The following is a 24,723-nucleotide window of genomic DNA, read 5'->3' as shown; positions in this document are numbered from 1 at the left end:
TAGCTAGGCTGACACTTGCAGCAGAAGGAAGAAGCTGTATTGTTGGAGATGCTCTTTCAAATGAGGCATTAAACCATTGCCCCAACTGCCCTCTCCTCTCGAGTGGGTGTAACAGATTCTTCCACAACATAATTTGGAGGATGATCAGGAGAGTTTTTCCTGTCCTGCCTGATATTTCTTTAACATCACTAAACAGATGATAAGTACAAAAAGATTTCTTTGTTACAATAGTTTACTCTATTTGCATCATGAAAAGCACAATATAAATGAAGCTTTTTCCTTGAAGGCAATCCTATTCTTGGCTAACACCCACAGATGCTCAAGCAGGGACCTTTGATAGCAATTATAGCAGTAACTCCTATTTTATTATCCTACCCTCATTGAGCTGTTGACACAGAAAGTTTATGTTTATGGAGATGTATGGTGTCTGATTTTCTGACTTTCAGTTTTTAGATCTCACCCATAACTTCTGAAGGAGCATGTGTATTTGTGAAATATCAAACTTTCCAAGTTCTGTGTCTGAATACTTCGATGACCCGCCTAGCTCTGGCTGTTTGCAATACTAGGAACTCTATTTTAATAAAATCTGGTAAACCCCTTACCTAGCAAGTTTCAATAGAATCTTTTATCAGCCAGAGTCACTCCTCCTGACCCCTGCTGGACAGTGCACATACATGGAAGTCGGATAAAGATGGGACCAAACCTGGATGCCTCCATGGTCAAATTGCCTGATGATATTCAACTGAAACAGCCATTTGGGTAAAATATGGGGTGGCTCCAGCCATTTGGGTAAAATAGGGGGTAGCTGAGGGCAGCCCTATATCAGTAGAATTGTACCCCACTGATAAATCAACTGCTTAAGAGGGGGAGAAAAATTGATGGACACATTATTTTACCATCTATTAAGGTAGCAGCTATGGCTCAATGGGTGGAACTCTCACTTCTGAACCATTGAAGATTGTGGGTTTGTGTGCTACTCCAGGGATTTGTGCACAAGCCAGATTAACACTTCCAGTCCAGGACTGAGTGAATGTTGGAGTGGCCATCATTTACATGTGATGGCAAAACGAGGCCTCCTTGCATATAGATTTTGGAGTTCTATTTTGAAGAGCGGGGGCCTTCCGCTCTTGTGTCTAGGCCAACATTCATCACTCCACCAATGTCACTGAAACAGACTGTCTATGCATAATGCCATTGCTGTTGGTGTGAATTTGCATGTGCTCACAAATTGACTGCCCTATTTCCTACACTATAACAATAAGTATACTACTTCATTGGCTGTAAAGAACATGGAGACATCCTGAGGTCATGAAAGGTTCAAGTTCTTTCTAGTTTTGTGCATTTTATTTTTCAAATGAAAATCAAGGAAGGAACTTGGCTCTCTTCATTTGGCCCTGTAGAGGAGGAAAGTGTTTTATTAGAAATGCTTTATTAAGTGTAAATACATTTTATCTGAATTATACTTATATCATTAGTACTGCAAATGGAAAGAAATATATACATTTGAGTCTGGGTGGATGTTTATAATTATGCAGCATAAACTTTATGGCATAAACAGAACACAAGTACTTGATGTTTAATATTCTGACTCTTGTATAAAGTCAGACAGTTGTGGAGTGTGAAATTAAAATCTTACAAAAATTGTTTTTATTGCATTAATTTTAGTACAAGATTCTTACCAAGGTGGTCACAGTTCCACAGAAAATTATACAAACATGTGTTATGCTAGAGTGTGCCTTAAAACCTCTTTTCTGATTGTGGTTTTAGGGCCTCTGCTTGCATTCCCTGCTTCTCTCATCGTCTCAAACTGATTTGACGCCTTCTTCTTGCTGTTGTGCATCCTCTACCTAAAGATGTGTTTCTGTGAGATGATGTAGTTATACAATTCAATGAGGAGTGAATAATTGACCAGGTAGCCTGCTTGACCATAGCTTTTAAAAAGAAGTTGGATTCTCCTGTGGCTTTGATCTTCAGCAAAGAAAGAGCCTGATTTACAGTCTAGGTTAGTGTGGTCTCACGTGTGGCGGTCGATCAAATGTTAAAATTGTTTGTGACAGACTTCTCCATTTGGGTTTTCCAAGTTTGTTTTTTCTCACGTATTGGGATCAAACTTGCATGCTCCGAGGTTGGTTTACAGATCGGCTTTTTATCTTGCGTTTGGGAGGTTCTGTGGTGCAGGCTCCTGTGGTCAGGTGGGTGTATAATACTGCCTTTTGTATGTGGGAATCCTCTATGTGAACCACATGATTATCCAGTGGAGCTGAGCTCTGATGAGCCGCTCTCTGCCAGGTATACACTCTACCATTGATTGATTGATTGATTGATTTGATTTAATTTATTGTCACATGTACCGAAGTACAGTGAAAAGTATTTTTCTGCGGCTGAGGGAACGTAAGCAATACGTACATAGTAGACAAAGAGAATAATCAACAGAGAACATTGACAATGGTACTTCGACAAACAGTGATTGGTTACAGTGTGGAACAAGGGGCTAAACAAAGCAAATGCAAGAGCAGCATAGGGCGTCGTGAATAGTGTTTTACAGGGAACAGATCAGTCCGAGGGGGAGTCGTTGAGGAGTCTTGTAGCTGTGGGGAAGAAGCTGTTCCTATGTCTGGATGTGCGAGTCTTCAGACTTCAGTACTTTCTGCCTGATGGAAGGGTCTGGAAGAAGGCAATGCCTGGTGGGAGGGGTCTCTGATAATGCTGTCTGTCTTCCTGAGGCAGCGGGAAGTGTATACAGAATCAATGTGGGGGTGGCAAGCTTGTGATACGCTGGGCTGAGTTCACCACACTCTGCAGTTTCTTGTGATCTTGTACCAGGGGGAGGGGGATGGGAACCTGAATTGTAGCTCCAGTGTACAGGAGGTTGAGAGTAGTGAGGTCATGAGTAAGGTTTCAAGGGCGCAGGAGTGTACCGGCAGGCAGGAAGGTGGTTTGAAGTGTGTCTACTTCAACGCCAGGAGCATCCAGAATAAGGTGGGTGAACTTGCAGCATGGGTTGGTACCTGGGACTTCGATGTTGTGGCCATTTCGGAGACATGGGGCAGGAATGGTTGTTGCAGGTTCCGGGGTATAGATGTTTCCGCAAGCTCAGGGAAGGTGGTAAAAGAGGGGGAGGTGTGGCATTATTAGTCAAGGACAGTATTACAGTGGCAGAAAGGACGTTTGATGAGGACTCGTCTACTGAGGTAGTATGGGCTGAGGTTAGAAACAGGAAAGGAGAGGTCACCCCGTTGGGAGTTTCCTATAGGCCTCCGAAAAGTTCCAGAGATGTAGAGGAAAGGATTGCAAAGATAATTCTGGATAGGAGCGAAAGTAACAGGGTAGTTGTTATGGGGGACTTGAACTTTCCAAATATTGACTAGAAAAGCTATAGTTCGAGTACTTTAGATGGGTCCGTTTTTGTCCAATGTATGCAGGAGGGTTTCCTGACACAGTATGTAGATAGGCCAACAAGAGGCGAGGCCACATTGGATTTGGTACTGGGTAATGAACCAGGACAGGTATTAGATTTGGAAGTAGGGGAGCACTTTGGTGATAGTGATCACAATTCGGTTACGTTTACTTCAGCGATGGAAAGGGATAGGTATATACCGCAGGGCAAGAGTTATAGCTGGGGGAAAGGCAATCATGATGCGATTAGGCAAGACTTAGGATTCATTGGATGGGGAAGGAAACTGCAGGGGATGGGCACAATTGAAATGTGGAGCTTGTTCAAGGAACAGCTACTGCGTGTCCTTGATAAATCTGTACCTGTAAGGCAGGGAGGAAGCGGTCGAGCGAGGGAACCGTGGTTTACTAAAGTAGTTGAATCACTTGTCAAGAGGAAGAAGGAGGATTATGTAAAGATGAGACATGAAGGTTCAGTTAGGGCGCTTGAGAGTTACAAGTTAGCCAGGAAGAACCTAAAGAGAGAGCTAAGAAGAGCCAGGAGGGGACATGAGAAGTCCTTGGCAGGTAGGATCAAGGAAAACCCTAAAGCTTTCTATAGATATGTCAGGAATAAAAGAATGACTAGGGTAAGAGTAGGGCCAGTCAAGGACAGTAGTGGGAAGTTGTGCGTGGAGTCCGAGGAGATAGGAGAGGCGCTAAATGAATATTTTTCGTCAGTATTCACAGAGGAAAAAGACAATGTTGTCGAGGAGAATACTGAGATACAGGCTACTAGACTAGACGGGATTGACGTTCATAAGGATGAGGTGTTAACAATTCTGGAAAGGGTGAAAATAGATAAGTCCCTGGGCCGGATGGGATTTATCCTAGGATTCTCTTGGAAGCTCGGGAGGAGATTGCAGAGCCTTTGGCTTTGATCTTTATGTCATCATTGTCTACAGGAATAGTGCCAGAAGACTGGAGGATAGCAAATGTTGTCCCATTGTTCAAGAAGGGGAGTAGAGACAACCCCGGTAACTATAGACCAGTGAGCCTTACTTCTGTTGTGGGCAAAGTCTTGGAAAGGATTATAAGAGATAGGATTTATAATCATCTAGAAAGGAATAATTTGATTAGGGATAGTCAACACGGTTTTCTGAAGGGTAGGTCGTGCCTCACAAACCTTATTGAGTTCTTTGAGAAGGTGACCAAACAGGTGGACGAGGGTAAAGCAGTTGATGTGGTGTATATGGATTTCAGTAAAGCATTTGATAAGGTTCCCCACGGTAGGCTATTCAGAAAATATGGAGGCATGGGATTGATGGTGATTTAGCGGTTTGGATCAGAAATTGGCTAGCTGTAAGAAGACAGGGTGGTGGTTGATGGGAAATGTTCAGCCTGGAGTTCAGTTACTAGTGGTGTACCACAAGGATCTGTTTTGGGGCCAATGCTGTTTATTATTTTTATGATGTGGAGATGCTGGCGTTGGACTGGGGTGAGCACAGTACGAAGTCTTACAACACCAGGTTAAAGTCCAACAGGTTTGTTTCGATGTCACTAGCTTTCGGAGCGCTGCTCCTTCCTCAGGTGAATGAAGAGGTCTGTTCCAGAATGAAGAGGTCTGTTTGATCCCTGTTTCTGGAACAGACCTCTTCATTCACCTGAGGAAGGAGCAGCGCTCCGAAAGCTAGTGACATCGAAACAAACCTGTTGGACTTTAACCTGGTGTTGTAAGACTTCGTACTATTATTTTTATAAATGACCTGGAGGAGGGCATAGAAGGGTGAGTAAATTTGCGGATGACACTTAAGTCAGTGGAGTTGTGGCCACTGCGGAAGGATGTTGCAGGTTACAGAGGGACATAGATAAGCTGCAGAGCTGGGCTGAGAAGTGGCAAATGGAGTTTAATGCAGAAAAGTGTGAGGTGATTCATTTTGGAAGGAGTAACAGGAATACAGAGTACTGGGCTAATGGTAAGATTCTTGGTAGTGAGCAGAGAGATCTCGGTATCCATGTACATAGATCCCTGAAAGTTGCCAGCCAGGTTGATAGGGTTGTTAAGAAGGCGTACGGTGTGTTAGCTTTTATTGGTAGAGGGATTGAGTTTCGGAGCCATGAGGTCATGTTGCAGCTGTACAAAACTCTGGTGCGGCCGCATTTGGAATTGATGCTCGATCAATGACCACTAAAGCGAGGTTGTAGTCCGACTGAAGGCTTTAATAAGCTAGATGTTTCCCCCAGCAGCTCAGGTACAGAAAGAAGGCTGTTGGGACGGCACGGTCTCTTATACCCCGCCTTGCAGGGCGGAGCTACCATACAGCTTGACCAATGGGAAACATACATTATCTACCAATGGTGTTCCAGCATTACTAGGTACCGTAATACCTCTACACAGACTACCACATTCACCTCCTGTTAAAAAAGAGTCCGGCGGGGGTGGTGGCTTGGTATTACAACATGGTAACGTGGTAGAAGTTATAGTTATGCATGTACCGTAATACCTCCGTACAGCATTTTGTCTTATTATCATAACTATTTACAATTTCACAATTAACTATATACACTTTAAAATGAAGCAATCAGTCGCTCGGGGGCCCTGGTCATCCTCTGTGATCGTCAAAGCTTTGGTGGTGACGCCGGTGGAGGCTTGGTCATCTGTGACTCCGGGAGCATGGTTTTGATCTCTGTGGCAGCTTCAACACCCCTGGACAGCGCTGGTGGGGAAGCCGATTGACCCGGGAAGGGAGCGTCTGCGGGGTCCGTCGGTGGGCGGGGGGCCTAGACGGGGCCGGCAGAAGAACCGATTCTCCTGGGAAGGGGGCGGCTGTAAGGTGCACCAGTGGGAGGGAGGGTGGGACTGGTGGTTGGGGTGTGCGTGGGGATCCAGCGGGCACCAGGTCTCGTAGGGAGACGGTATCTTGTCGGCCATCGGGGTACGCCATGTAGGCGTACTGGGGGTTAGCATGGAGAAGATGGACCGTCTCGACCAACGGGTCCGATTTGTGCGCCCACACGTGTTTTCGGAGCAGGATGGGTCCGGGAGCTGCCAGCCAGGTCGGGAGCGAGGTCCCAGAGGAGGACTTCCTGGGGAAGACAAGGAGACGTTCGTGAGGTGTTTGGTTGGTCGTGGTACACAGCAGTGACCGGATGGAGTGGAGGGCATCCGGGAGGACTTCCTGACAGCGGGGGACTGGGAGATTCCTGGACCATGGGGCCAGTAGGACGGTCTTCCAGACCGTTCCGTTCTCCCTCTCTACCTGTCCGTTACCCCGGGGGTTGTAACTGGTCGTCCTGCTCGAGGCAATGCCCTTGCTGAGCAGGAATTGACGCAGTTCGTCGCTCATAAAGGAGGACCCCCTATCACTATGTATGTAAGCGGGGAACCCGAACAGCGTAAATATGCTATGGAGGGCCTTGATGATGGTGGTTGCGGTCATGTCGGGGCAGGGGATGGCGAATGGGAATCAGGAGTACTCGTCAGGAAGTACGTGTTGCGGTCGGTGGAGGGGAGGGGGCCTTTGAAGTCCATACTGAGGCGTTCAAAGGGATGGGAAGCCTTTATCAGGTGCATTTTCTCTGGCCTGTAGAAGTGCGGTTTGCACTCCATGCAGATTTGGCAATTCCTGGTGGCTGTCCTGACCTCCTCTGGAGTAGGGCAGGTTGCGGGTCTTGATAAAATGGAAGAAACGAGTGACCCCTGGGTGGCAGAGGTCCTCGTGGAGGGCTCGGAGGCGGTCCACTTGTGCATTGGCACATGTGCCACGGGACAGGGCATCAGGAGGCTCGTTTAGCTACAAGATCTCGTAGTTATAGGTGGAGAGTTCGATCCTCCACCGCAAGATCTTATTGTTTTTTATCTTGCCCCGCTGTGCATTATCGAACATGAAGGCGACCGACCATTGGTCAGTGAGGAGAGTGAATCTCTTGCCGGCCAGGTAATGCCTCCAATGTCGCACAGGTTCTACTATGGCCTGGGCCTCCTTTTCGACTGAGGAGTGGCGGATTTCGGAAGCATGGAGGGTACATGAGAAGAAGGCCACGGGTCTGCCCGCTTGGTTGAGGGTGGCCGCCAGAGCTACATCAGACGCGTCGCTCTTGACCTGGAAGGGGAGGGACTCGTCGATGGCGTGCATCGTGGCCTTTGCAATGTCTGCTTTGAGGCGGCTGAAGGCCTGGCGGGCCTCTATCGACAGGGGAAAAACTGTGGATTGGATCAGGGGACGGGCCTTGTCCGCATAGTTGAGGACCCACTGGGCATCGTAAGAAAAAAAACCTAGGCAGCGCTTCAGAGCCTTGGAGATACGGGAATGTTTCCCGTAAACCGTACCGGTCAACCATTCGGTCCATCTCGTGCTGGAAGACCGAGACCCCGTTAGTGACACCGAAGGGAACCCTTAAAAAGTGATAGAGCCGCCCATCTGCCTCGAAGGCAGTGTACTTGCGGTCACTAGTGCGGATGGGGAACTGGTGGTAGGCGGACTTAAGATTCATTGTGGAGAAGACCTTGTAATGCGTGATCCTGTTTACCAGGTCGGATATGCGGGGGAGAGGGTACGCGTCCAGCTGCGTAAACCTGTTGATGGTCTGAATGTAGTCGATGACCATCCTATGCTTCTCCCCAGTCTTTACCACCACTACTTGAGCTCTCCAGGGACTGTTGCTAGCTTCAATGGCTCCTTCCCTCAGTAGCCGTTGGACATCTGGGGCGTCATTCTCCGCCGGCGGGAGTCTCCGTTCTGCCGGCGCCCGGGGGTTTCCCGACGGCGTGGGGCTGCCCCACAATGGGAAACCCCATTGACCGGCCGGTGTTACGGAGACTCCCGCCGGCCGGTCGGCGCAGAAATGTGGTGGGGCGGGTAGGAGAATTTCGCCCCTGACGTAATAAAGATCGGGGGCGCGATTCTCCGCTCCCACGCCGGTTGGGAGAATCGCCTGGGCCGCCAAAATTTCCCGCGACGCCGGTCCGACGCCCTCCCGCGATTCTCCCAAACGGCAGGAATGGCCCCATCGAGTTCTGCGGGCCGCAGGTCGGAGAATCGCCCGAGACACCCAAAATGGCAATTCTCCGGCACCCCTGCTATTCTCAGGCCCGGATGGGCCGAGCGGCCAGCCCAAAACGGCGGGTGCCCCCCGGCGCTGTCCACACCTGGTCGCGGCCGTCGGGAACAGCGCGGGAACGCTGGGGGGGTGGCCTGCCTGGGGGGAGGGGGGGATCCTGCACCGGTGGGTACCTCAAATGTGGGGTGGCCCGCGATCGGTGCCCACCGATCGTCGGGCCGTCCTCTCTGAAGGAGGACCTCCTTCCTTCCGCAGCCCCACAAGATCCGTCCGCCATCTTCTTGCGGGGCGGACTCGGAGAGGATGGCAACCACGCATGCGCGGGTGACGCCAGTTATGCGGCGCCGGCCGCGTCATGTATGCGGCGCCGCCTTTACGCGGCGACAAGGCCTGACGCGTGTAAATGACGCGGCCCCGCTCCTAGCCCATTATCGGGCCCTGAATCGGTCGGGATAGGGGCCGTTTCGCGCCGTCATGAACCTCGACGGCGTGGGCACTTTGCCGCGGGAGTGGAGAATCCCGCCCCCGATCCTGGGCATTGTACCGTGGTACAGGTGGCGACGAGTTTGCAATCCGGGGTGAGGTTCGCAAACAGGGAAGGCGGATCGACCTTGAGGGTCGCGAGGCTGCAGGCAGTGAGAGGGGGTATAGGGCCGCCGAATTTGAAAGGTAGACTTTGGAGGTTGCACTGGAAGTCTAAACCTAGGCGTGTGGCCGCGCAGAGGTGGGGAAGGACGTAGAGCCGGTAATTTTTAAACTCCCTTCCCTGGACTGTGAGGTTTGCTACACAAAACCCCTTTATCTCTACTGAGTGGGGACCGGAGGCCAGGGAGATTTTTTGATTAACCGGGTGGATGGGGAATGAACCGCTCCTTACCGTGTCGGGGTGTAGGAAGCTCTCCGTGCTCCCAGAGTCGATTAAGCAGGACGTCTCGTGCCCGTTGATTAGTACCGTTGTTGTAGCAGTTGAGAGTGTTCGAGGCCGAGACTGGTCCAGGGTCACCGAGTCTAATCGCGGCAGCAGCTGGGTGTTCTCGCCGGGCGGTGTGTGGTCATCGGCACCGAGGTCCAGCGAGTCCATCTAAGATGGCGGCACCCACTGGTCGCGCATGGCTGTTGGTGCACAAAACGGCGGCGCCTGTCTATCACACATGGCATCAGCAGAACAAGATGGCGGCGCCCGGAGGCCACACGTGGCCCTGGGGGAGGAAGATGGCGGTGCTCGCTGGCCGCACAGGGTCCTTGGAGAGGGTTGTGGTGGCGGCCCGCATTCGCTTCCGGAGACCGCAGCGACCGCCCGGGCCTGGCATACCGCCACAAAATGGCCCTTTTTGCCGCACCCTTTACATGTGGACGAACGGGCAGGGCAGCGCTATCGGGGGTGTTTGGCTTGCCCGCAAAAATAGCAGCGGGCCCCCCCGGGGTTGCCGGGCCGTCTTGCAGCGCAAGCTTGTGGGGGGATGTGGCTTGCCTCGGAGTCAGCTGCAGGGGGGGTTCCATGCTGCCCAGTGGGCAGCCGCTCAGTCGGGGGCGTAGGCACGGGCGTTTCGGGAGGTCACATCCAGGGAGCCGGCAAGGGCCCGTGCCTCCTTGAGGTCTAGAGTCTCTTTTTCCAGCAAACGCTGGCGGATTTGAGAGGACAGCATCCCCGCAATGAAAGCGTCCTGAATCAACAGTTCAGTGTGGTCGTTTGCTGAAACTTGCTGGCAGCTGCAGTTTCTCCCCAACACCAGGAGCGCACGGTAGAATCCTTCCAGTGACTCACCAGGAATTTGTCACCTCGTCGCTAGTAGATGCCGGGCGTAGATCTGATTTACAGGGCGAATGTAGTGTCCTTTCAGCAACTCCATCGCGGCATCGAAGTCGTCCATGTCCTCGATGAGGGTGTAGACTTCTGGGCTTACCCTCGAGTGCAGGATTTGCAGTTTCAGTTCTCCTGTGGGTGTGGTTTCTGCCATTCCGAGGTAGCCGTTGAAGCACGCCTGTCAGTGCTTGAAAGTCGCCGCCGGGTTTACTGCATGGGGGCTGAGTTGCAAACACTCCGGCTTGATTCGGAGCTCCATTCTTTAAATCTAGCTTATTAAATTGAGGCACGATCAATGACTCCTAAAGCAAGGTTGTAGTCCGACTGAAGGCTTTAATAAGCTAGATGTTTCCCCCAACAGCTCAGGTACAGAAAGAAAGCTGCTGGGGCGGCACTGGCGCTTATACCCCGCCTTGCAGGGCGGAACTACCATACAGCTTGACCAATGGGAAACATACATTATCTATCAATGGTGTTCCAGCATTACTAGGTACCGTAATACCTCTACACAGACTACCACAGGAATATTGCATGCAGTTCTGGTCGCCACATTATAGGAAGGATGTGGAAGCATTGGAAAGGGTGCAGAGGAGATTTACCAGGATGTTGCCTGTTATGGAGGGAAAATCTTTTGAGGAAAGGCTGAGGGACTTGAGGCTGTTTTCGTTAGAGAGAAGAAGGGTAAGAGGTGACTTAATAGAGGCATACAAGATGGTCAGAGGATTAGATAGGGTGGACAGTGAGAGTCTTTTTCCTCGGATGGTGATGGCTAGCACGAGGGGACATAGCTTTAAATTGAGGGGAGATAGATATAGGACAGATGTCAGATGTAGGTTCTTTACTCAGAAAGTAGTAGGGGCGTGGAATGCCCTGCCTGCAACAGTAGTGGACACGCCAACATTAAGGGCATTTAAATGGTCATTGGATAAACATATGGATGATAATGGAATAGTGTAGATGGGCTTTAGATTGGTTTCACAGGTCGGCGCATCATCGAGGGCCGAAGGGGCTGTACTGCGTTATAATGTTCTACAGTTGCCATACCAGGCTGTGATGCAGCCGGGTAGGATGCTCTCTACCGCACATCTGTAGAAGTTTGTGAAAGTCAATGCAGACATGCCAAATTTATTTCGCTTCCGTAGGAAGTAGAGACGTCGTGGGGCTTTCTTGACTGTTGCATCAATGTGAGTGGACAGGACAGACTGTTGGTGATAGTGACCCCCCAGGTACTTAAAGCTATCGACCATCTCCACTTCGGAGCCATTGATGCAGACGGGAGTGTGTCGTGCTACGCTTCCTGAAGTCGATGATCAGTTCCTTGGTCTTTACGACATTTAGAGAGAGGTTGTTTTTGGTACACCATGCAACCAAGTGATTTATCTCCCTCCTGGAATCTGATTCGTCGTTGTTTGAGATATGGCCCACCACAGTCGTATCATCCGCAAACTTATAGATTGAGTTGGAGTTAAATCTTGCCACACAGTCATGTGTGTATAGGGAGTACAGTAGAGGACTGAGCACACATCTTTGCGGGGCCCCGATGTTTGGGACTAATGTGGAAGAGGTGCTGTTGCCTATCCTGACAGATTGTGGTCTGTTGGTGAGGAAGTCAAGGATCCAGCTGCACAGGGAGGGGTCAAGTCCAAGATTGCAGAGTTTGGTTATTTGTCTTGTCGGAATAAAGGTGTTGAAGGCGGAGCTGTAACCTATGAACAGAAGTCTTACATAGGTGTCCTTGTCGAGGTGTTCGAGTTTTGATTGTAGATCCAGGGAGATAGCATCTGCTGTGGACCGGTTGCGGTGATAGGCAAACTGCAGTGGATCAAGAGCGTCTGGGAGGCTGGCAGTGATCCGTCTCATGACTAGCACTTAATAATCAAAAACAAGGGGAATTAATAATAATAATTACTTATCAAGCATAGTGTCAATCTCCCATTCTGATACTTGGGACTAAATTTCAGTTGATACTTTAGTGCACTATTCCAAGATTCATTACTTGATCGGGGCTATAGGTTCTAGAGACCGAAGCAGAAAATGTCTAAACCAGGCATCGTATGGAAGTGATGTTAGTCAGAGTAACAAGACATAATCACTATTTCTGACACTGTACAGACAGGAGGTATATCCTTGAATAATTCTAGTTAGAAACTGATCAGCTCAGATGAACAACTCGGGGTACAATCTTGAAAATTACAGATAAGAATTTATACTAAAACAAAAACAGAAAATGCTGGAAGTACTCAGCAGGACAGGCAGCATATGTGGGCAATGAGATAATCTACTTAAACTGTTCACTCTATTTCTCTCTCCATAGATGCTTCCTGACCTGCTGTGCAATTCCAGCATCTGCAGAATGTTTTTGTTTTTTTAGAATTTCCACTTCAGTTTAGTCATGAAGAAACAGCCTTATCAGGTAACACAAGTTGATTACCAATGAGTATAAAAGTCGGTGCATCCAAGTAACCTGTTGACAACTTGACTGAAGACACCAGGATATCCCACTTGCATCCAATGGATTGCTTGTAAATCATATGGATGCATATCTCACTTGTTTAACGTGATATCACACCCAGTAGTTGGCACCACATTTTTAGGTCCTCATTTGTCCTTCCATAACTCTCTGCTTATCCATCTCTCCCTCAACCTTAGCTCCTTAAAATTTATCTCTTTGGGTTTTAGGTACCTTTTCCAAAACCACCATATTTGGCTCAGTGTTAATTTTTATCGTCTTGGGCTCCTGTAAAGAGTCTTAGGACATTTATTTTTGAAAACATTTTTTGAGTTTTCATATTTTGTATCCAACAATTTACAAAACAATGCTAAACCAACACAGAGCATCGCAACAATGATTGTGGCTGTGGCCCCCACCCTCTTTAACAGACATATTTTTCTTACATGTTTGACATTCTCCAACTTGGCCCAGACACTTATTTAGCCACTTCTGTACAGGTGGGTTTGGGCCTGAGCTTGCCTACGAGCTGATCTTCTGCGGCTTTTGTCCCTGCTGCTTGTCTCTCATGTTCCACTTGGGTGTGTGTTTCCCCCCCCACCCCCCCCCCCCCACCCCCGTGGCTAGTCACGTGTCTTCTTCCCCCCCCCCCCCCCCCCCAACTTTGTTGGTTGCTGGCTACGAACAGGTCTTCAACAGGTGAACGATGTGGAAGCCTTCTTCCAATCCATGGATGGCAAATTTTATATTCTCCAACCTGAGAAATTCCACCAGGTCGGACAGCCAGTCCGCAGCCTTGGTGGTGCTGCAGATCGCCAGCCGAGCTAGGTTCTCCGGCGGGCAATCAGACGGCAAAGGCTATGGCATCAGCCACGCTCCCCATGAAAAGGTCTGGCTGATCTGATACCTTGAAGACCGCTACTTTTGGGCGCCCCTTCACCCAATACCCCCCACAATCCTGGACAGGGTCTCAAAAAAGGATCCCCAGTACCCAACAAGTCTAGGGCAGGACCAGAACATGTGGGTGTGGTTGGCTGGGCGTCCCTGGCACCGTTCGCATATGTCCTTCACCTCCGGGGAGAACCTGCTGATTCAAATTCTGGTTAGGTGCGCTCTATTCACCACCATTAGCTGTGTTAGGCTCAGCCCTGCGCATGTGGAGGTGAATTTTGCCCTGTTCAGCGCTTCAATCCAGAGTTCCCCCCCTATTAGGGCGGCAAAGTGGCACAGTGGTTAGCACTGCTGCCTCACAGCTCCAGGGACCTGGGTTCAATTCCTGCCTCGGGTGACCGTCTGTGTGGAGTTTGCACTTTCTCCCAGTGTCTGCGTGGGTTTCCTCTGGATTCTCTGGTTTCCTCCCACAGTCCAAAACTGTGCAGGTTAGGTGAATTGGCCATGTTAAATTGCCCCTTAGTGTCCAAACGGTTAGGTGGGATTACTGGGATACAGGGATAGGGTGGAGGTGTGGGCTTAAGTAGGGTGCTCTTTCTAAGGGCTGGTGCAGACTCAATGGGCCGAATGACCTCCATCTGCCTGTAAATTCTTCTATTCTATTCTACTCTATTCTATTCCCATGCCTAGTTTCCCCTCCCATTTTTTCCTTGTCTTGTCTGAGGTGAGCTTACCTCCTCCAACAATCTTCCGTACATGTCCGCAGTTTCTTTTTTTTTTAAATAATTTTTATTGAGGTTTACACAAAATATCAACAACAGAATGAAAAAGGAACCCAATAGAATTAAATACAGAACAAAGTAAAACAACCCCTGTGCCCCCCTCCCCCCATACATAAACAATAAATTAACACCCCGAATTAACACAAAGCAAACATAGCAAATATATACACCCCCTCAGATCCCTCAGTGTAAACAAAGAAAAATAAAATAGAACCCCCCCCCCGGGTTGCTGCTGACCATTGTCTACCGTTCTGCCAGGAAGTCCAAGAACGGTTGCCACCGCCTGAAGCGCCTTGTACCGATCCCCTTAAGGCGAATTTCACCCTCTCCAATTTAATAAACCCCACCATATCGTAGATCCAGGATTCCACGCTTGGGGGCCTCGCATCCTTCCACTGAAGAAGAATCCTTCGCCGGGCTACCAGGGACGCAAAGGCCAAAATACCGGCCTCTTTCGCCTCCTGCACTCCTGGCTCCTCTGCCACCCCAAATATTGCGAGCCCCCAGCCCGGCTTGACCCTGGATCCTACCACCCCCGACACCATCCTTGCCACTCCCTTCCAAATTTCCTCCAGCGCTGGGCATGCCCAGAACATATGGGTGTGATTTGCTGGGCTCCCTGAACACCTAACACACTTGTCCTCACCCCCAAAGAACCGGCTCATCTTTGTCCTGGTCATGTGTGCCCTGTGCAGCACCTTAAACTGTATGAGGCTGAGCCTCGCGCACGAAGAGGAAGAGTTCATCCTCCCTAGGGCATCTGCCCACGTCGCCTCTTCGATCTCCTCTCCCAACTCCTCCTCGCACTTACCTTTCAACTCCACCACCAAGGCCTCCTCCTCCTCCTGCATCACCTGGTAAGTTTCCGAGATCTTCCCCCCCCCCCCCCCCAACCCCCCCCCCCCCCCCCCCCCCCGAGAGCACCCTGTCCTGTACTGTGCGTGGCAGCAGCCGCGGGAATTCCACCACTTGCCGCCTGGCAAACGCCCTTACCTGTAAACATTTAAAGGTGTTCCAAGGGGGAGCCCATACTTCTCCTCCAGCTCACCCAGGCTCACGAACATCCCGTCCACAAACAGGTCCCCCAACCTTCTTAGCCCTGCCCTGTGCCACCCCGAAAACATTCCATCCATTCTCCCTGGGGCAAACCGGTGGTTCCCCCGTATTGGGGTCCACACCGAGGTCCCAACTTCCCCCCTGTGCCGCCTCCATGCCCCCAGATTTTGAGGGTAGCCGCCACTACCGGGCTCGTGGTATACCTCATTGGAGAGAGCGGCAGTGGCGCCGTTGCCAGCGCTTCCAGACTCGTACCCTCACAAGACGCCGTCTCCAGCCTCTTCCATGCAGCCCCCTCTCCCTCCATCACCCATGCATTGGCGGCCCAGTAGTACCCACAGAGGTTGGGCAGTGCCAGCCCCCCCCCCATCCCTGCTCCGCTCCAGGAACACCCTTCTCACCCTCGGAGTCCCTCGCGCCCACACAAACCCCGTTATGCTCCTGTTGACCCGCCTAAAGAAGGCCTTCGGGATAAACATGGGGAGGCACTGGAACAGGAACAAAACCCTTGGGAGCACCGTCATCTTAACTGACTGCTCCCTACCTGCCAGGGACAGCGGCAACGCGTCCCACCTCTTGAACTCCTCCTCCATTTGCTCCACCAGCCTCGTGAAATTAAGTCTATGAAGGGCCCCCCAGCTCCTGGCCAACTGGACCCCCAAATACCTGAAGCTCCTCTCCGCCCTTTTTAGTGGGAGCTCGCCAATCCCCCTCTCCTGGTCCCCTGGGTGAACCACGAACAACTCGCTCTTCCCCATGTTGAGCTTGTACCCTGAGAAATCCCCGAACTCCCTGAGGATCCTCATTATCTCCGGCATTCCCCCCACCGGGTCCACCACATATAGCAGCAAGTCGTCCGCATAGAGCGACACCCTATGCTCCTCCCCACCCCGCACCAACCCCCTCCAGTTCCTCGACTCCCTCAGTGCCGTAGCCAGGGGTTCAATCGCCAGTGCGAAGAGCAGGGGGGGCAGGGGACACCCCTGCCTCGTCCCTCGATGCAATCGAAAGTACTCAGACCTCCTCTTGTTCGTGGCCACATTCGCCATCGGGGCCTCGTATAACAGCCTAACCCACCTGACAAACCCCTTCCCAAACCCGAACCTCTTCAGCACCTCCCACAAGTACCCCCACTCTACCCTATCGAAGGCCTTCTCAGCGTCCATCGCCACCACTATCTCCGCCTCCCCCTCCCTCGCCGGCATCATAATAACGTTCAGGAGCCTCCGCACATTCGCGTTCAACTGCCTCCCCTTCACGAATCCTGTCTGGTCTTCGTGGATCACCTGCGGCACACAATCCTCAATCCTCGTGGCTAAGACCTTCGCCAGCACCTTGGCATCTACATTCAACAACGAAATCGGCCTGTAAGACCCACACTGCAGGGGATCCTTGTCCCGCTTCAGGATCAAGGAGATCAGTGCCCGGGACATTGCCTGCATGCTCCCTATCCCTTTGGCCAGCTCCTCCAGCCCAATCGGGGCCCCCAATCCCGCCACCAGTCCCTCCTCCACCTTCGGAAACCTCAATTGGTCCAGATAGTGGCCCATCCCTCCCTCCTCCAGTGGGAGCTCGGACTGATACAGTTCCTCATAAAATTCCCTGAAGACCCCATTGATGCCAACCCCACTCCGCACCACACTCCCTCCCCTATCTTTAACTACCCCGATCTCCCTAGCTGCGTCCCGCTTCCGAAGCTGATGCGCCAGCATCCAACTTGCCTTTTCCCCATACTGATAAATCGCCCCCTGGGCCTTCCTCCACTGCACCTCCGCCTTCCTGGTAGTCAACAGGTCGAATTCGGCCTGGAGGCTACGCCTCTTCCTCAACAGTCTCTCCTCAGGCACCTCCGCATACCTTCTGTCTACCCTCACCATCTCCCCCACCAGCCTCTCCCTCTCCCTCTGCTCTCTCCTCTCTGTGGGCCCTAATGGAGATCAGCTCTCCCCTAACCACCACCTTCAGCGCCTCCCATACGATCCCCACTCTGACCTCCCCGTTATCGTTGGCTTCCAGGTGTCTCAATATGCTTCCTCGGACCCGCTCGCTCACCTCCTCGTCCGCCAACAGCCCCATCTCCAAGCGCCACAATGGGCACTGGTCCCTCTCCTCCCCCAGCTCTAGGTCTACCCAATGCTGGGCGTGATCCGAAATGGCTATCGCCGAGTACTCGGTATCCTCTACTCTCGCTATCAGCGCCCTACTCATAATAAAAAAGTCGATCCGGGAATAAGCCTTATGAACATGCGAGAAGAATGAAAATTCCCTAGCCCCGGCCTTGCAAATCTCCAAGGGTCCACCTCTCCCATCTGGTTCATAAACCCCCTCAGCACTTTAGCCGCAGCTGGCTTCCGACCCGTCCTAGACCTGGAGCGATCCAGTGCCGGATCCAACACCGTGTTATAGTCCCCCCCCCCATTATCAGGCCCCCCACTTCCAAGTCCAGGATCCGACCCAACATGCGCCGCATAAAACCCACATCGTCCCAGTTTGGGGCATACACATTGACCAGCACCACCCTCTCCCCTTGCAGCTTACCATTTACCATTACGTACCTGCCGCCATTGTCTGTCACAATGCTCGACGCCTCGAACGACACCCTCTTTCCCACCAAGATCGCCACCCCCTGATTTTTGGCATCGAGTCCCGAATGAAATACCTGACCTACCCACCCCTTCCTCAATCTTACCTGGTCTGCTACCTTCAGGTGTGTCTCCTGGAGCATGACTACATCCGCCTTCGGCCCCTTCAGGTGTGCGAACTCCCGGGCCCGCCTGACCGGCCCGTTCAGTCCCCTTACATTCCAGGTTATCAGCCGGATCAGGGGGCTACCCCTCCCCCGCCATTAGCCATAACCCCTCCTCGGCCAGCCACGCGCCGGCACCCCACGCCCAGCCCGTTCCCCAGGGCGGCAGACCCCCGTCCCAACCCCCTCTACTCGCTCCAGCTCCACCTTGACCATACCAGCAGCAACCCGGTTCCCCCCCACCCAGCACCCCCCCCCAGCTAAGACCCCTCCTAGCTACTCTGCTCCCCCCATTGCACTCCCGCAAGTCAGCTGACTCCTGCTGACACCGGCCACTCCCGCCTCTCCTTCGACTCCTCCCACTGTGGGACATACCCTCCTCCTCCATTACACATCAGCAGGCTCTCTGCCTCCCCCTTCCATCCCAAGCGCGGGAAAAACCCTCGCTTCCCCGCCCCGGCCCCACCCCCTCCAGCCTTCAGCGCGGGAAAAAGCCCGCGCTTTCCACCTGCCCAGCTCCGCCACCTCTGACGCAGCTCCTTTTACAGGCCCAGTCCCCTCACCGTTGACTCGGGCCTCACCCTCCCCCGCGGGGCCCCATCCCCCCTACCGGCCATCCACCCCTACTCCATTTACTTACCCCCTCCAAGAGCCCACCTGACAGACCCAACCAAAACAGTGCCCAACCCACCCTAACCACCCACACCGAACCAAAAAGAAACAAGAGCAAAGAACCCCCCCTCAAAATGTAACACACCAACAGCAATCCCCGACCACCCATCCCGACCCTCAGTTTGTGTCCAGCTTCTCGGCCTGAACAAAGGCCCACGCCTCCTCCGGAGACTCAAAATAATGGTGCCGGTCCTTGTAGGTGACCCACAGTCGCGCCGGCTGCAGCATGCCAAACTTCACCCCCTTCCTGTGCAGCACCGCCTTCGCTCGGTTGTACCCGGCCCTCTTCTTCGCCACCTCCGCGCTCCAGTCCTGGTATATTCGAACCTCCACGTTCTCCCACCTGCTGCTCCTCTCTTTCTTGGCCCACCAGAGCACACACTTCCGCACAGTTACTACCCATCCACTCCCCCACAAGGTCACCCGTATTCAGCAGTCTTTCTACTAGTGAGTGTCCTGGTATCTGCGGGTACATTGTTTCTTTGCAGAGGAAGCTTTTGACCGGAATATAACTCAGGTGCTTTCCTCTAGTGAGCTGGAACTTCTCTGTGAGTTCCCCAGGGTTGCTACTCTATTGTCCATGTACATATCCCTAACCATCAAAGTCCCCTTGTCCTGTCTCCACCTTTTGAAGGTGGCATCCAGTGTTGCGAAAGTGAACCTGTAGTTGTTGCAGATGGGGGCCATTTCGGTTAGACCACAGTGCTGCCTCATTTGGTACCACATTCAGTGTGTGGCTATTACCACTGGGCTATTCGAGTATCAGGCCAGTGGGGTTTGAAGTGTGGTTGTGTCCAGCGCTCGGAGGGACTTCCCTGCACAGGAATTCTCCTTCATCCTCACCCACTTTGCTCCCGGTTTCTTGATCCATCCCCGTATTCTTTCTCTGTGGCCGCCCAGTGGTAGAACTGTAGGTTTGGAATGGCCAGGCCTCCCACATTTCTCCTCTTTTGTAGGACTTTCTTTTGGATCCTCGGGTTCTTTCGCATCAGCGTTTAGGAGTGAGATGGGCCTGTAGGACTCGCATTCTATCGGGTCTTTGTCTTTCTTGGGTATCAGAGATATTGAGGCTTAGGCCAGGGTCCTCCTAACTACCGAGTCTGCAAACATATCCCGCAAGTGTGGGGCAAGTGCTGGCGCAAATCTTTTGTAGATGTCCGCCGGGAATCCATCTGACCCCGACGCCTTCCCCACCTGCAGCAAGTTGATACTCTCCATTACTTCAGTTCTAATGGTGCTACCAGGCCCCGTCTCCTATCGTCCCCCACAACTGGAATGCCAGTCCGTCAAGGAACTGCTTCATCTTCGACACCCCCTCTGGGGGCTCAGAGGCGTACAGCCCTTGGTAGAAGGTTGCCAAGGCTTCATTGATCTGTCCCCTGGGCATCCAAGATGGCCACCATTGCCATTTACTCCATTTGGATGTGCCCCTACACTACGGGGTTTCCCTTTGTTTGAGGGTCCGCCAAGATGGTCGTTCCTGGCATTGTTGTTTTTGCTGCCGACCTGTTATAGACAGCATTCTACCCACATCCCCTCCACCCCTCTGATTCCCCCTCTTGGGTCTATCTCTTTTGTCCTCCCCCCCCCCCCCCCCCTCTCCGTGTCCCTGTGGGCCTCCTCCTGCCCTTCCCCCCATTATCTAGCTTCCTCCCTACCCTCTACCAGGCATTCCCTCCCTGTCAGAAGCTATTCCCCCACCCCCCCATACTCCCCTGAACTGGCTTGCCCGCTAGTGCGGTGGCCTTCCCCGGGAATAATTCTTACCCTCCCCCAACCGTTGGGTTTTCCCATCCCCCCTCTCTTCCTTCACCTGTCTCCACACCTTATCGCTCTCATCCCCTTCTACCTGGGACCCAAAGTTAGGTTGAAAGTGAGGCAGTTCTGTCCCGCCCAATTGTCCTTTTCTTTACACAGAGTTCATTTCTCCTCTTGCCGCTGCCTTCCCAGCCCGTGGCTGTGAAAGAACCCATCCGCTTTGGCCGCGGCGGTGAAGAAGTATCCCTTCCCGTGGAAGGTTACCCAAGTTTGGGCAGGTATTGCATTCCTAACCACACCCCATTCTTGTAAAGGGCCATCTTGGCTGCGTTAAATTCAGCACGGCGCTTGGCCAAGGCTGGTCCAATGTCCTGGTACACTCGGATCGAGTGGCCTTCCCACTGGTAGGACCTGGTGTGCCTTCCCCAGCTCAGAATCTTCTCCCAATCCGGTACTGTGAAGTTTCGCAATGATAGCCATTGGTTGGTCTCACGCCATAGGCTTTGCCCCAAATGACCTGTGGGCTCAGTCTATCTGTGGTGGTATATATTAGGGGGATTACGGTACCCTGTGATGCCGAGAGGCTATTGGTAGACAAACACTGGGTCCGGATTCGATCTGCCACCTGCTGGTTCCACCCAGTAAGGCGGAGTATAAGAACCCGGGTTCTCCCAGCAGCCGCATTCTGTAACCGAGCTGCTGGGGAACAAGCCTGCGTAATAAAGCCTTCGATTGACTTCATCTCTTCTCGCCTCGTGAGTGATTGATTGTGCTACAATTTATTACGCAAACTTAAAGGACTATGGAGCTCCGGATCGCCCCAGAGTGTCTGCGAATCAGCCCCCATGCAGCAAACTCAGCAGCCACATTTAAACACTGGCTAGCGTGCTTTGAGGGATACCTCCGAACGGCCCCCGGCCGACCTACAGAAGACAAGAAAATGCAGGTCCTGCATTCCAGGGTGAGCCCGGAGATCTACACGCTCATCGAAGACGCAGAAGATTTCCCGACGGCGCTCACCATGCTGAGAGGGATCTACATTCGGCCCGTAAACCAAGTCTACGCATGCCACCATCTCGTGATGAGACGGCAAATCCCCGGAGAATCGCTGGACGTGTTCTACAGCGCGCTGCTAATATTGGGAAGGAGCTGCAACTGCCCACCGGTGACGCCTAACGAACATACGGAACTCCTAATCAGGGATGCTTTTGTGGCAGGTATGACCTCATCCCAAATTCACCAGCGACTGCTGGAGAGAGACTCACTGGGGCTCATGGAGGCACGGGCCCTTGCGGCCTCCCTCGATGTGGCCTCACAGAATGCCCGCGCTTATGCCCCCGACCGCGCGGCAGCCCCTTGGGCCCCGTGGACCCCCGCCGCGACGGACTCCCCGGCACCCCCCATTCCCCCCGCAAGCCTGCGCGGCCAGAGCACCAGACCACCCCAGGGGGCCCCGCTGCTATTTTTGCGGGCAGTCGAAACACCCCCCGCAGCGCTGCCTGGCCCGCTCAACCATCTGTAAAAGTTGCGGCAAGAAGGGGCACTACTCAGCGGTGTGCCAGTCCCGAAGGGGTCGCCGCAATCTCCGGGGGAGAACTGGGACCACAGACTCAACCCCCCCAACGATCCATGTGTGGCCAACGGGCGCCGCCATTTTGGGTCCCGGACTCCACGCGGGGGGGATGGGCGCCGCCATCTTGTGACCCTCCGGCCACGTGCGATTCATGGGCGTGTCCATTTTGTCCGCCCCCGACCACGTGCGATCCGTGTACGCCGCCATATTGGCTGATAGCCAAGGACCCCAGCATGGACAGCTCGGGGCCTGAAGAAAACGCCCCGATGCAGCAACCGCGACTGGCTTCGGTGACCCTGGACCAGTCATGGCCCCGGACGCTCCAAATGGCAACGACGACGGTGCTGGTTAACGGGTACGAAACGCCATGTCTGATCGACTCTGGGAGCACGGAAAGTTTTATTCATCCGGATACGGTAAGACGCTGTTTTCTTTCACTCCATCCGAGTACCCAAAAGATTTTCCTGGCAGCGGGATCCCATTCCGTAGAAATCAAAGGGTTCTGCATCGCGAACCTAACAGTGCAGGGGAGAGAGTTTAAGAATTATCGACTTTATGTCCTCCCCCACCTCTGCGCTCCCACTCTCCTGGGGTTGGATTTTCAATGTAACCTCCAGAGTTTAACGTTCCAATTTGGCGGCCCTATACCCCCACTCACTATCTGTAGCCTCGCGACCCTCAAGGTTGAACCGCCTTCCTTGTTTGCGAACCTCACCCCGGATTGCAAACCCGTCGCCACTAGGAGCAGACGGTACAGCGCCCAGGACCGAACGTTTATCCGGTCTGAAGTCCAGCGGCTGCTGAAGGAAGGCATAATACAGGCCAGCAATAGTCCCTGGAGAGCTCGGGTGGTAGTTGTAAAGACCGGGGAGAAGCAGAGGATGGTCGTAGACTATAGTCAAACCATCAATAGGTACACGCAGCTAGATGCGTACCCTCTCCCCCGCATATCCGACATGGTCAATCGGATTGCACAGTACAAGGTCTTTTCCACCGTGGACCTTAAGTCGGCATACCATCAGCTCCCCATCCGCCCGAGCGACCGCAAGTACACTGCCTTCGAAGCAGACGGGCGGCTCTACCACTTTTTAAGGGTTCCATTTGGCGTCACTAATGGAGTCTCGGTCTTCCAACGGGAGATGGACCGAATGGTTGATCAGCACGGTTTGCGGGCCACGTTCCCATACCTCAACAATGTAACCATCTGCGGCCATGACCAGCAGCACCACAACGCCAACCTCTGCAAATTCCTCCAGACCGCTAACGCCCCGAACCTCACCTACAACAGGGAAAAATGCGTGTTTAGCACCGACCGTCTAGCCATCCTTGGCTACGTAGTGCGTAATGGAGTGATAGGCCCCGACCCTGAACGCATGCGCCCCCTTATGGAGTTCCCCCTCCCCCACTGCTCCAAAGCCCTGAAACGCTGCCTGGGCTTCTTCTCTTATTACGCCCAGTGGGTCCCCCACGACGCGGACAAGGCCCGCCCGCTAATTCAGTCCACTACCTTCCCCCTGTCGACAGACGCCCACCAGGCCTTCAGCCGCATCAAAGCGGATATCGCAAAGGCCACGATGCACGCAATCGACGAGTCCCTCCCCTTCCAAGTCGACGCATCCGACGTAGCTCTGGCGGCCACCCTCAACCAAGCGGGCAGGCCCGTGGCCTTTTTCTCCCGGACCCTCCACGCTTCAGAAATCCGCCACTCCTCAGTGGAAAAGGAAGCCCAAACCATAGTAGAAGCTGTGCGGCATTGGAGGCATTACCTGGCCGGCAGGAGATTCACTCTCCTCACTGACCAACGGTTGGTAGCCTTTATGTTCGATAATGCGCAGTGGGGCAAAATCAAGAACGACAAGATCTTGCGGTGGTGGATCAAACTCTCCACCTATAACTATGAGATCTTGTATCGTCCCGGAAAGCTGAACGAGCCGTCCGATGCCCTATCCCGCGGCACATGTGCCAATGCACAAGTACACCATCTCCAAGCCCTCCACGACGACCTCTGCCACCCGGGGGTCACTCGGTTCTATCACTTTGTGAAGACCCGCAACGTCCCCTACTCCGTTGAGGAGGTCCGAACAGCCACCAGGAACTGCCAAATCTGCGCAGAGTGCAAGCCGCACTTTTTCAGGCCATATAGAGCGCACCTGACAACGGCTTCCCGTCCCTTTGAGCGCCTCAGTCTGGACTTCAAAGGCCCCCTCCCCTTCACAGACCGCAACACGTACTTCCTAAACGTGGTGGACGAATACTCCCGTTTCCCTTTCGCCATCCCCTGCTTCGACATGACCGCGGCCAGTCATTAAAGCCCTCTGCACCATCTTTACACTGTTCGGTTTCCCCGCATACATCCATAGCGATGGGGGGTCCTCCTTCATGAGCGACGAACTGCGTCAATTCCTGCTCAGCAAGGCCATCGCCTCGAGCAGGACGACCAGTTACAACCCCCGGGGGAACGGTCAGGTAGAGAGGGAGAAAGGTACGGTCTGGAAGACCGTCCTACTGGCCCTACGGTCCAGAAGTCTCCCAGTTTCCCGTTGGCAGGAAGTCCTCCCG

At 52.8% G+C, this 24,723-nt stretch overlaps 1 protein-coding gene across 4 annotated transcripts in view; it reads left to right on the top strand.

The window, feature by feature from the left end:
- The window catches only part of cstf3 (cleavage stimulation factor, 3' pre-RNA, subunit 3), a 253,102-nt gene that overhangs the window by 64,100 nt on the left and 164,279 nt on the right, over window positions 1-24,723 (top strand). The window contains exon 11 of one of the 4 annotated variants that reach the window (XM_072466277.1): window positions 447-1,644. The exons of the other annotated variants lie outside the window; for them this stretch is intronic. Coding sequence (XP_072322378.1) covers window positions 447-473 — 27 coding nt within the window. The 3' untranslated portion in view covers window positions 474-1,644. Of the gene's footprint in view, window positions 1-446; window positions 1,645-24,723 lie in introns of those variants that run through there. 4 annotated transcript variants of the gene reach the window in all.

The sequence above is a fragment of the Scyliorhinus torazame genome, chromosome 10, assembly GCF_047496885.1.
Source record: "Scyliorhinus torazame isolate Kashiwa2021f chromosome 10, sScyTor2.1, whole genome shotgun sequence".
NCBI lineage: Eukaryota > Metazoa > Chordata > Chondrichthyes > Carcharhiniformes > Scyliorhinidae > Scyliorhinus > Scyliorhinus torazame.
Note: the sequence above shows the minus strand (reverse complement) of the source record. Positions and strands in the feature narration are given on the sequence as shown.